This window comes from Heloderma suspectum, chromosome 2 (genome assembly GCF_057233095.1).
Source record: "Heloderma suspectum isolate Gila_16-S chromosome 2, 16-S_ref, whole genome shotgun sequence".
Lineage (NCBI taxonomy): Eukaryota > Metazoa > Chordata > Lepidosauria > Squamata > Helodermatidae > Heloderma > Heloderma suspectum.
The window spans coordinates 173,967,114-173,980,292 of record NC_139459.1 but is presented as its reverse complement, the minus strand read 5'-3'; the positions used below and the strand labels follow the sequence as shown (position 1 = coordinate 173,980,292).

Below are 13,179 nucleotides of genomic sequence, written 5' to 3'. Positions count from 1 at the left end.
CTCTCTGCATCAGCCTTCCCCAACCTGGCGATCTCCAGACGTGTCGGACTACAAATCCCATAACCCTCAGCCAGGGATCATGGGGATTGTAGTCCAACAGATCTGGAAGGCAGCAGGTTGGAGAAGGGACATAGCCCGCCTTTGGAGCTGTTGTATAGCTTCCTGAGATAATGCACGTAAAACGCTTTGAACACTTGAAATGCGCCATAGAAATGCTAGGAACTGGCAAAAGCATTGAAGAGACCACAGTTACCTGTCTCACACGCTTAGTATGGGAGGTTTACGATTCAGCACATTCAGAGGAGTGTACCAGCCAATCAGATACGAGGGGTTCTAAATGCCAGCCAGCCGTAGGAACTTGTATCCCAACCTATCAGTTTCCACGCCCGGGAATACTAACAGCCAATTAGAGATAATCGGCCCATTTCAGCCAATCATAAATCAGGGATGCATCTGTCGGCGAATTAAGAGAACCTAACTACTTTCACTGTCCTATCGGAATGAAATCTGCTGCTGAGAGAGCTTATGCTCCCTCTCTCCCTCTCCCTCTCTCTTTCTAACAGTAGCAGAGGGTGAGGAGGGGAATTGAAAGAGGCGGGACGCTACCTAACCGGCAGCGATGCTGGCCACTCGGCAAAGGACTTCCGTCACTCTCAGCCAATGAGCGCGCAGTCACGTGCCCCTCAGCCATTGAGAGCGGCGCGGTTGCTACGGCCTGCCTGGGGACCGCCTCACCTGTTGCTAAGGGGCGTGGAAACGGAAGTTGAGCTCGCCGGGGTCAGAGGCCGGCTGTGTTGATGTTGACACTAGGCCCGGCCCGCAGACGGGCCGTAGTGGACGCCGCTGTCAGGAGACCCCGAAAGCGGTAGAAGAGAGAGGGAAGAAGCCGATTTGGTGGATCCGGGCTGCTCTGGATAACTGCTTCCCTCTCGGGCGCCTCCTGGGGATTGATTGATTCGCCCTCTTCCGCCTCCCTGCTGAGCTGCGCTGAGCTGCGGTGGGGAAAGCGATACATTGTGATTGATCCTGTCATCCGGGCACTTGTCTCCGCCTTCCCCCTTTTACCCACTCTGAAGGAGTATTTACCATCCCCTTCGGCTCCTTGCCCGCCTAGTTGCCCTTCCTCCCTTAGCCCTCTTCATCCGGGTAACGTGCTTATTTCTTAGCCCTCTTCATCCGGGTGCCCGCTTGCTCCTTGGCCCTCTTCCTCCCGGTGTTTACCCTTCGGCTCCCTCTCGGGTATCTTGCTGTTCTTTCCCCCTCCTCCCCCACCCTCGCTCCTCCCGTACCTGACCCACATTAGCCCTTCCATACGGGTACTTTCCAAGCCCCCCCCCCCGTCCCTGTGCGTTTGGGTAACTGCCATTCCTTACCCTCTTCATCCGGGTACTTGCCCCCCTGCGCTCCCCCCAGAAGCCTTCTTTCTCCTCTTCTCCCCCCCGCCCGCCCCGCCCCTCCCCTCCCCCCCCCCGCTCTTGCCATGACTATTCTGCCCAAGAAGAAGGCTTGCCCGGCTGCAGGGGACGGAGACCGGGACCAGCCTGGCTCTCGAGGGGGAGGCCCGGGGGGCCCCGGAGGCCCCGGCAGCGTTGGGGGCCCGGACCCCCGAGGCTGCTCCGGCGCCGACTCCCACCCGCGGGGCCCCGGCGGAGGCGTCGGAGGAGGGGTCGGCCCCGGGGACCCGCATTCCGGGCGCGGCGGAGCCCGACCCCGGGCCTCGCCTCCTCCCCCGCCGCCCCGCTGGGGGCTGCCCCCCGCCGGGTCCCCTCCGCCGCCCAATCCCGGGGCCGGAGCCGGTGGCGACGGGCCCAGCCTCGGCCTGCTGGACCCCGGCGTGGCCGAGGCGCGGGGCGGGGTCGGGGGAGGCTGCTGCTCCGGGCCCGGCCACAGCAAGAGGCGGCGGCAGGGGGGACCTGGCGGGGGGCTGGGGGCGGCGGGGCCCGGCGGAGGGGGAGGCAACAGTCCCGTACAAGATGAGGCCGGCGCAGGCTACAACAGCGAGGACGAGTACGAGACGGCGGCGGCTCGCATCGAGAGCATGGACCCGGCCACCGTGGAGCAGGTACCTCGCTCGTGGGGTGGCGAGAGGACGATGAAGTCGGGGGGGGGGGCGATCGTGTGGCACGTCAGAAGCTCGTTTGAGTGTGATCGTTCGTGCAGAGACTCGGCGCGTCTCTGGTCTGTAGGATGGTATAAAACAAGGATCGCTTAATTCACACTGTAGACAGAGATGCCTGTTCAGGCATAAAGCAGACGCAAACCTGGGTTTGCCCAGGGCTTCCTAATTAGTTCACCCACATCATACACGTGTTTGCCACTTCCCATGTTTTGGTTTACAGATAACACCCATGTTTACACCTAAGGATGTCATGCGAACTGGCTGTCAGGCATGCTGCCCCCAAAGTCTGGGAGCACTTGATGCCTTCATTAGACTAGGGTTGCTGGGGGAACTTGTGCTGGGTTTCGTAGGCTCATTTGTTAGAAATAACCCCGGGGGACTCCTGGGAACAGAATCTAAAAGGCTGATCAGTTGAAGAGTTAGACCATTTTTCTGGTAATGTTTAATTTGGGGTATCCTTTTGGAAGGAAATTCACTGTGTTGGCAGAAATGTGGTTGGAATTGCTTGTTAAATTGTGAGGCCTGTATCATAGGAAAGTAAAATCAAAGAATAGAATAGGAGGTTGAAAGGAGCCTATAAAACCGTTCTGTATGGTGTTATAGATACCTTGCCATTTAATCAATAAAGGAATGGTCGCCTCTTTGATTGCGAAGGGGAACAGACACCTCTTCTGACAACTGCAAAGAGATCTTATTCCAGTGCTGGAGGGGAGTGGTATCATCCTTAAAGCTAGGACAGAAGTAATAGAGGAAATGGGTGTGAAGGAAAGGATTATTTCCTGTTTTCCTGGCCAATGGAGAAAGGTTTTGGTGACCTCATGTTAAGAAAATACATAATCCTTCATAGAATATGAAGTTATCTTTCCTGTCTGTTCAGGGAAGGATAAAGAGAACTCATTCAAAGCAACAAGGTATGGTAGGAACCTTTGTCTTATGGTTGGTGGGTGGAAATCCTTGTGGAATGAATATCAAGTCTGGATCTGGCATGTGATGCAAGAGGGAAAGAAGGAACCGTTTTCTATAGGAATGTATCTATACATTACCATCTTGCAATGAGAGAAGAGAACAGCTCTTCAGCTTGAGCTAGTGACACCTGAGGTCCGCTTTGAAGATAAAAGGTGATTGGTCCCTCTGTGTCAACCAAAATAGCGTCTTTCTCCCTGTGACTCTAGTCTTTTAGTAATGAAAATGGAAGCACTTTATTTAGAAAGAAGCATGGACACTGCTTGAGAAAAACGTGCTTCTGTAAGGAAAATGGAGACAATTGTTTAGTGGGAAAGGGATGGTAAGCAGGGTAGGTGTGAATAGGAACCATTTTAGAAGGCAACAAAAGGTTCACCAAAGATGTGGCATGGGGGTTTCCCTGCAGTTTTGGAGGGCCTCCGTGCTTGATTATTAAGTTCTTCACTCATAAACTGTAAAGAAATATGGAGATGCCGATGGGGAAAAGGACCTGTGTTTTGTTAATGGGAGAGACTGAGCAAATAAGTGTGATGGAGGAAAGGGTCTCCTACAAGAGGCCCTACTCTATTTGTGATTATATGAAGCTGGCTTATTTTGAGTTTGCATCTAGCCCCAGACTGTTTCTTCTTCTGTGGCAACTGCTCTCCAGAGTCTTGGGTTCTTTAATTGGAAGGATCTTGAGGTCTTAATTGGAAATACTGGGGATTGAATTTAGGATCTTGTGCATGATTGCTAAATTGTGAGCCTTTTCCAGTGTAGGTACATAACTATTCTGTGTAGGAGGGTTTATAAATCATCCTGATAGTTTCTCATTGCGGCTCATTATTAAGTATGACTTAGGTTCACCCTTTTTCTGCAGAGTGCTCTCATTTGTTGGTGGATATATTGTGTGTTTTGCTGCTGGGTAGCCTCATCCTGTTAAATTACTTGAGGCAAAGGGCCTCCTTAGTCCGCTCAGTAGAAACACCATATTGTGGAATGTGCTTGCAAGACCAAGGCAGATCTTTTATATTAAGCTGCTGCTGTGTCCCACAAGGTGATGTTCCCAGGCTTGCAAGGAAGGAGTGAGAGATAGAAATATTTCAGATGAATCAGAGCAGCTAAGCACAAGGGAATCCCCTCTTAATCCCACTGCACTAAAATGCTTCTGGAAACTAGCTTGAGACTATTGAAATTTTGGTGGCTCTGGGGCAAATTTTCTAACTGCAGGGAACACTTCCCACCCCTACAGAATCCCTCTGTATTGCAGAGGACTGTGGGACATATTCTAGACTGCCCACTCAGTAAGGCAGAACTATTTCATCCATTAAAGTCTTCTAAATGTATGTTTGACCTAGTAGTCTAACCTAGTAAGTGAGATTCAGATCAGTCTGATATTAACGTGGCAAATGAGAGTTGTCAGAGCTGGAATAGCTAGCAGCACCATCCTAGGCTTTTTTTGGAAATGATGTGAAATCCAGATGTCGAATGGTTGAAACAGAATTCTTGACAGTTTGGAATTTAGCTTGAGGTTCTGCCAGAAGCAGCAATAAAGAAATTGAAAAACCAGTTTCCACTGCTAGAGAGAGAGAAAAGACAAGGCAGCTGTTTTAAATTGCAGCACTGTGTGGATTTGGCCTGAATATTGGGGGGAAATGTCTTAAATATAAGAATTGGGCAACAAAGCAAGTTGCTTAGGAAAGCTGCAGAGTTTTGTGTTCCGAAGAAGCCCACTAAATGTTTCTGCTTGTTGTAAATGTTCGTTGCTCTATCCAAAAGCTCGGGGCAAGTAAATGGTTTATAATCACATGAAAAATGTCAAATAGAAAACTATTATAAATATTCATTTAAAAGGCACCCAAATAGATTCAATTAAATCATGAGCCTAGCCAATTTGGGCCTCCCTTCCTATCCTGGTGGTTGTGGCTGGCATGCCAGATCCTAGTTGTTATGTTTCCTTATGATACTTGTGAGTCGGATGTTGGAAACCACTGTGAGCAGTGGAGAGATGTGGGGGTGGGTGGAGCCGTGTGCAGTGTGGCCTCAGGATAGGGTCATACATAGTTAGCCCATGGCTACCAAAAGTCAAGTTCAGGGTGGATTTGCATCTGTTGATATTTTGCAGCTGAATGTGTGCACTGCCTCATTTGGAGAGCATTGTGCTTGAGGTTGTTTCAGGGGGGCTGGTAATCTCTGTTCTGTGGTTTTTGATGTGGGATGGTGATTTCGCACATGCAGGTCATTCTCACTCAACAGCTACATTTTCGAGCAAATGGGCATGTGTGACTCTGAAAAACGCTTTGTCTCTGGCAGCTTCTTCAGAGAAAGGAGTTCCGAGTTATAGGACAGCCTATATGAATGGCTTGGTGTTCTCTTGCCATTTTAATATAGCACCTACAACAGGGGTGGGCAACCTGTTTGGGCCATGGACACATTTGGCAATTTGAGAAACCATCCTGGGCACTGCCACAAAATGGCTGCCATGGGAGGATGGCTTGTCACAAGTAACCTGCCCCAAAGACTGAGTACAAGGTAGAGGTGGGGGCCGAGCCCCAACACACGAAACTCACAGTTTCAAAGGACCCACAGTGGGTCCTTTGAACCCACAGTTTTCAGCAGCAACAGAAATCTATTTCACAGCAGTCCCTGCTGCTGGTAAGGAATTTGTTTAATTAAAAAAAAATAGTGGGAGGGGTAGGGCACCTTGGTGGGCACCGAGAATTGTATTTGGGCACCATGTTGCCTACTCCTGGCCTAGAAATTGCTGCAAGGATGTCTTTGGTCCACCAACAGTTCTGATGGGACACACAGAAGAGCAGGCCTGCCTCTGAGGCCTCCAACACATTGTTCTTCAGACCATGTGCTGCAGCCCATCAGGTGCTTCATACATGCCCTGTTTTAGTATCCTGCCCAGCTGAGCAAGCAGTGTCATTCAGAGGGAGGCGATAAAAAGGCTAAATGTATTGCAGATGTGTGAGTTTTCCATTGGCTTCTTGGAACATGGAGTGTGCTTGGGAAAGCAGAACACCAAGAAACCAAGCTGTAGTAGTCTCTAATTGTACTTCTTATTCTAAACCAGTGGAATTCAGTGTCTCCACAGACATGGGGACGTTCCAGTCTTCTTCTTTTTAATCTACCAGACGGAGATACTCTTGGGCAGTGCTGGGCTTCAAAAGTTCTCTTGAGGAAATGATGACTCGCCGTGACATTTCCCTTTGTTGTAGAAGTAGCTTTGGCAAAGAAGTCCTCAGCAGTTACTATCCCAACAACATGTTTTGGTAGCCCCAGCACCCATGCATATATATATATATATTTACCACAGGTGACTCCGTGGGCAGCTATTTACAGTTCTGTGTAGAATTCAGTCAAGCTCCGTCTTACCGCTATGCAAGAAAGTGTTTGTCCCCAGCTCACAGTTTATTCTCTGAGAGAGTAAGCCATCTGAGAGCTCAAACCATCAGCTCTTGCATGCCCATTAGGTGGGTGTGTGGGAAGTTTTCTTGTCTCAGCCCACATGATTGTGCACAGTGTTCCAAGGTCAGCCTGTATATGCACACTAGTACAAGCTGCTACACTAAGTGGATTGAGTTGTCATGTGTAGGGTATTCCTTGTAAAAATTGGGGTTTGCCCAGGAGGGGATTTGTTGGACTGTTCCTAGGCAAGGCCTTGCTATGCTTTTCCAAGAAGATGGTTGCAAGGTAAACTGGAATGTACTTGGGCAGAGATTGCGCCTTGATTATAACATGCCTGACATATGGCTGGCACAATTGGGTTAACAGTTCCATAACCCAACCTGCAGTGGGCTATGGTGTCATGTGATTCAAAACAGATGAGCACTTGTGCTCCCCCCCCCCCATTTAGGATATGGGGAAATGGTTTACCTTTCCTACTTTTTGCCAGGAATTGCTGCATGACAGTGCGTTGTATAGCTTTGGGTAAGGAATTCCTTGACTGTTGTAGGGCTGAGGAAGAGAGTGTGATAGGTAGTTAAGGGGTGGGCACTGGAAGTTTTGAGGGCTGGCCAATGTGTTCTCACTTGAAAATAGCTCCCTGCCTGGTGAATCCTGGTCACCAGATGTCAGTCCAAATGGTAGGATTGCTCCACATACTACATATGTCCTGTACTGAAAGCATTTGAATGTAGTAGGTCATAATATGTGATGACTGCATTCATGTGATGGCCAACTGGGGCTTTCTAGTGTGTGTGCATGAGTTTCCAGCATGGAATATGTGTGTGTGATTGTAGGAGATCCATAAAACCCACAATGGCTGGACAACCTTTTTGCCGCCAAGGGCCACATGCAGTGGTGGGTGTGTCCTGGGCTGGCAGTGGTCATGACCAAGGCTGGCATCTCCCTCCCTACACTCATCAATAGGAGAGGATCAAGAACCCAGGAGTCTAAAATCCTATAGGCACTCATGTCTAAATAGTCCCAGTAGAAAATCAAATTCAGACCCCCTTTGATTGGGAAAATGCAGATGGCATAAATTGGACAGGACAAAAGGTGGGCTGAGAAGGCAAAACTTGGTAAAAGAATAGCAGGGATGGTTTAGGTAGACTAGGGATGGGGAACTTCTGGCCCTCCCAGATGTTGTTGGACTGCAGCTCCCATTGTCTCTCAGCATTGGCAATGCTGGCTAGGGCTGATGGGAGTTACAGTCCACCGCATGTTCCTCCCACCCTTCCAATAGGGGGTACTGAAAATGAACTGGAGCAGGAAAGGACAGTATGGTCCAGGAAAGGTTTTATGGAAGAAATCATAGCATCTTTTTCTACTACCTTTCTGATGATTGGGCCTGGGTGTGAGAAAAATAATATGAAGAAGACTGTTGCATCCGCGTAGTAAGATGTCTGGAGCAGCTGCTGACTGATTCTGTAAACTAGTGGTGCCTTGCTCAGGATTGGGGAGGGTGGCAGTGGATAGAAATGTACTGTGTGTGAATGAATGAGCAGATGCTGTTGTGGAAGCCAGAATGAAGAAGTCTAAAAGTAGTTCCTGTCCCCACAAAGACAGGAGCCTGTAGCAGCACAGAGTGTCTTCTATCTCTCTCTCTCTCTTTGCTCATCCATTTTCAAAACATTGAGTTTCTGTCTTTTGTTCTGCAAATCAGAGCAAGGGTTTATGCAGCCTCATATTTGAGCCCTAGCCTTGTCTCCATAGGTGAGAAGACATTGTGTGCAGGTGAGTGAGCAGGCTGGCGGAGGAGAGCTGGAGATCTCTGCCGCTCCTCTGCCCTAAGCATAGAAATGCAGTGGGTTGGTGCTGGAAGGGTGGAGTGCTCCGTTCTTCTGCCAGCTCCCAGCAGGCTAGTGATTTTTTTTTTGCAGGCTAGTAACTTTTGTGGACTTGTTTACAAGGCTGGGTTTATGGTTCCCATACCCTGATATAATTATAATGCACTTTACCTATATGATTAAGTCAACACCACAACTTTCTCATGTTGCCAGACCTCCTAAGTAGGTTTCAAACAAATTGGGCAGTATCAGGGTCACTGTGTCCCCGCCTTGTCCATCAGATTGTAAGCCCTCTAGACTGGGACCTTGTAATTTCTTCACAGCATCTAGCACTATTGTGCTATATTTTAGTAGCAGAATGCCCTTTAAGTGTTCAGGATGTATATTATGAGCTTTTGCAAAGTCATAAGAAGATCACTGTACAGATGAATATGTACATCAGCCGTCCCAAACCTGATGCTCTCCAGATGTGTTGGAGTAAAACTCCCATCAGCCACAGCCAGCATGAGCAGTGGCCAGAGAAGATGGGAGCTGTATTCCAAAGTATTTTGAGAGCAGCAGGTTGGGGAAAACTGTACGCTAGCTGTTGTCTCCTCCTGCAAACTTTTTGCAGTCTGTTTGTGTCCTAGACTGGGTGGCTGGGAAGAGGAGAGATAGGGCTGTGATTCATACTACAAGATAGAGAATATTTTCACTGACACTGTCCTAAGTATCTGTACATTCATCTTTTAAGAGTAACCTTTTAGCTGTCATAGTTGTGAGGTGAAACATAGTTTACATTAAACATGGTTCTTTTTTCTTTCTTTTGAAAAAGCGTGTTTTAGGTCCTGTGGCTGAGGTTGCTAAATTGGGCATTGGGGGTGGGGTGGGGGAATGGCAACACATAACCTGCATGGAGTGTGCAACCTGTTGAGCTGCATCTTTCAATATCCTGCCTCCCACCATCGTGAGTAGCCAAATTCATCTGTAAGATGAGCACAGCTGTTGTGAAATGGCCCATGCCAATTTGTTTGTGCTCGAAGGTTGTTCTGCTTTATGGCTCTACTCACTTTGTAAGGCAGTGATGTATGACTTAAGTATCATGCTGAAAACTGAGCTAACACAGGCATGGCCCCACTAAAGAGGCAAAAGATGTATTGCTGGTGCAGGAGCAATCTGGGCCTGTTTGCCTATTTCTGCAGTGCATTTGCTCACTGTGGTCTGCATTGGGAGGGGGGCAATGTAGGCTAGATCTTGGCTGCTAATGGAGCAGTTAATAGAATGAACCTTCAATTCAAATCTAGCCTCAGCTGTGAAACCACTAAGTGGCCTTAGACAAAACATGGTCCCTAAGTCTCAGTCCTCCATTTGTAATTTGGTGGTGACTATAATTACTAGCCTGTTTTACATTATCTTGGTACCTTGTTCAGCAATCTGGTCTGTGAAGCTCCTGTAGAAAGCATTGTCTTGGATTAGATGCCCCTTCCTTGTCTCCTTACTCTTTGGTTTTCTGGATATTGTCAAGTGATCCTAATTAACAAGGTTGTACTGTCCACCCTGTACAAAATGGTTAGAAGGTTACTTCCAATACCACAAGCTGGAAAATCATCTAGCACAGATTCCAGTCCAGCCTTCCCCACCCTGGTGCCCTCTAGATGTTTTGGACTTCAACTCACATCAGCCCCAGGTAGCATGGCCAATGGACAGGAATGCTGGGAGTTCTAGTCCAAAATATCTGAAGAGCATCGGCTTGGGGACAGCTGTTCTAGTCCATTTTCATGCCCCCAAGTGTGTCTCCCATTGCCTCCACAAATCTATGGTTTTCTCACCCCAATTATTCAAGTTGAGTATAAAAATTGTGGTGTGGGGGTCAGTGAAAGATAGAAATTGCTAAGAAAGCAAACTTTGGAAGAAAAACTTGGCAACCTGAAAACTTGTCTGTTCCCTCTGCTGCCAGAAGATGGCAGCACAACCATTTGAGCCACAAACTCAAAGGCAGGGAGTTCAAAAGAAAACTATACAGAAGTTCCCTCAAGTGAGTTCTCTGCTGATCTAGTAGCCTGCTGAAGAGGGCTGACCGTAAGCTTTCTAGGATGCCATGGTCCACTTGGGATGCCTTCTTCTGAGCAAGCCCATTGAAATGAAGTTATTACCTGATGTTCTTGAAGCAGGTGTTGTAATGCAGAATTCTAGAATTCACCTCCTAGATGACCAAATGCACCTGCTTCCATGCTGTTGATGTAGTCTGATCTGTCCTGATGCCTGGTACACAGAGAACTGAGAATCCCCAGAAATGTGGTTTGGGGTTTTTGTTTCATAAAACAAACTTCTAGTCATGGTTGGAGTTGCAAGATTTGATGTGCATTTGGTCAAGAGCACTGACATGGGAGAACAGGTGTGTGGGATACCTGGGTAGGGGAATGTGGAAGAGGTGCGTGCAGCCAGGCATGAACGTGCTGCTCTTAAAGCACTGGGCAAATGACCAACTGTGTATTTCTAATCAGGAGGGTTGGAGACATGGCTTTATGCTGTATGAGTTCCTCAGGTATTTAGTTTCTGCTTGCTACCCAGCAACATCCTCTGTGCAGAGTCACAGAAGATGAAGAGCCCTTTTCAATGATTCATGATGTGGTCATGGGAGTCAAGCAGCCCTCCAGTGTCATCCCACACTTAAAACCTGCCACAGTTGGATCGCTGCCAGGAATCAACCTGTGGTGTGTCTCCATTGATAAGCTCAGAGTCTGCAATAATGGTCATTTATTTACACGGATCAGCCTCTAGGGGGCAGTGGAGCCATGCATGGGGAAATCCCTTTCTCCTCCAGTGTGGAATTTCAAGCTTGGGACTCCATTTGTGGGGTTGTCATGTGTGGAACTGGAGAGAAAAGAGGATCTGTTGCCCTCCCTAGTTTGTGGGATGGGGATGCTGTCTAACTTGCTGACATCTGCCCCTCCTGTCACCAGCAGGAACACAGGTTCGAGAAGGCGCTGAGAGAGAAGAAAGGGTTCATCATAAAACAGATGAAGGAAGATGGGGCCTGCTTGTTCCGGGCTGTGGGTAAGTCCTGCCTGCTGACGGGTCTTCCTTTTAGAGATTGGGCAGCAGGCGGCACTAGAGCTGAAACAAATCCCCGCCACCCATTCTCCTCGGAAGCCCTGCAGATGTTAAGACCAAAAATTTGCAGAATGTGGAGTGTAGTATTTGACACATGACACTAGACCTCATTGATTAAGAGGTGACCACTGACCCGATGGCTAGTATTTAGTCCTTGATGACTATTGGGATGCCTGCAGCAGGAGCATGGGGATTTGAATGCCCAGTAAAGGCACATGAAAATTGGGCCTGGCGACTGGCACGTTGGAAGCATCCTCCTCCTGCTGCGGGTGCTGCTCTTTGTCGGTCCTGGTTGCTGCCACCTTTTACTCATTTCTTCTGTAGGCCACTCCTTTCCCATCTTGCTTTCAGTGCGCTTCGGTGTACATCATGGATGGGGATTGTGTGGCCCTCCAGATGTTGCTGGACTGCAACACCCAGCCTTCCTCACCATTGGCAATGCTGGCTAGGACTGATGGGAGTTGCAGTCCAACAACATCTGGAGGTCCACATGTTCCCCATACCTGGTTTATGTGCAGTCAGGCTGAGGTGTAGGTAGCCTGCCAGCCAGAAGCAGGGGCCTCGTCTTGGACTGGACTGGAATTTGAGCACCAAATCCACCCATGAGGATGAGACTGCTCCTCGCTCTGGCAAGCTCAGGTCTCCCACCCATCTGGCTCCTAAACAATGTTGGTGACTCCCAAGTCCCCCCGCCTCCATTGTATCCCTGCTTGATGAAATTGGTAATTGAATGCCATTTTGGTACTTGAAACCTGGCGTTGGATATCTGTCTGTGAAGGACACCTGCGTTGTTAGCATCCGAGGTTTTCATTTTGAAATGAGCAGATACAATAAGTTTGCCACATCAGAAGATCAGGGTGGAAAAAGCAGGAAGGCTTGTGGGCAGATGGAGCTACAGAGGTCACTGGGTGAGGTTCCTGTGAGGTGAAACGATACAGGATTGGAATGAGATGTGGTGGTGGCAGGCAGAAGTGCTTAGAACATGGGCTTCTAAGAAGTCCCTATTTTAGATCAGCCTTCCCCAATCTGCTGCTCCCCAGATGTGTTGGACTGCAATTCCCATACCCACCATGTTGGAATCGCAGTCCAACACATCTGGAGGGCAGCAGGTTGGGGAAGGCTGATTTAGATGATGGCTGGGCAGAGTTAAAGGTGTTGTCATCTCTGGCCTGAGGGACCCCAGTGAAGAGAGGGAAAGCAGAGGAAGAGTGTCCCCCTATGGAGACACCAAAAGAATGATTAGACAGGTAGGAAGAAGACCAGTTAAGGACAGAATCACAGAGCCCTAGGGCATAAAGCAAATAAAGCAGAGAGAAGATCAGCTATATCAAAGATGGCAGAAAGCTTGAGGAGGATGAGGACTGAGTAGACGCCTCTGGATTTGGTAGTTCCCTTGGGCCTGGAGCTCCTTCCCAAAATATCTGTGTGATGCTATTTCCCTTTTCAAAACACCTTTCCTGTAAAGCCTTTGGCTTAACCCTTAACCCTTTGGCTACTGCATTCATATACATTCTTCCTCTGTCACTTTTGCCTCTGTGTCTATCTGTCCCTCGCACTCTGCACCAGTCTGGTTGAAACCTAGACTTTAAGTTCATCAGGGCAGGAATCATTCATTTTTCTTATGTTACCGTGTACATTAATGTGTACCTAGATGGTGCTATGTAAATACTAAGTAATTATTTACCCCCAAAAGTGTGTGGGGGGGATTATGGGACTGTCTGAAATGCTTTCTGAAGCAGCCCTTTTGCGATTCTTAGCACAGCTCTGGTTCTTGTAGACGTCTGAGGT

At 48.5% G+C, this 13,179-nt stretch overlaps 1 protein-coding gene across 2 annotated transcripts in view; it reads left to right on the top strand.

Annotated features, from left to right (window-relative positions):
• The first annotated feature begins 1,305 nt into the window (after positions 1 to 1,305).
• Positions 1,306 to 13,179, top strand: part of OTUD5 (OTU deubiquitinase 5) — a 50,614-nt gene continuing 38,740 nt past the window's right edge. The window contains exons 1-2 of one of the 2 annotated variants that reach the window (XM_084836188.1): positions 1,306 to 2,062; positions 11,241 to 11,334. In XM_084836188.1, the coding sequence (XP_084692314.1) occupies positions 1,481 to 2,062; positions 11,241 to 11,334 (676 nt within the window). In that variant the 5' untranslated portion in view covers positions 1,306 to 1,480. The remainder of the gene's footprint in view (positions 2,063 to 11,240; positions 11,335 to 13,179) is intronic. The other variant, XM_084836187.1, reaches the window with a different exon arrangement.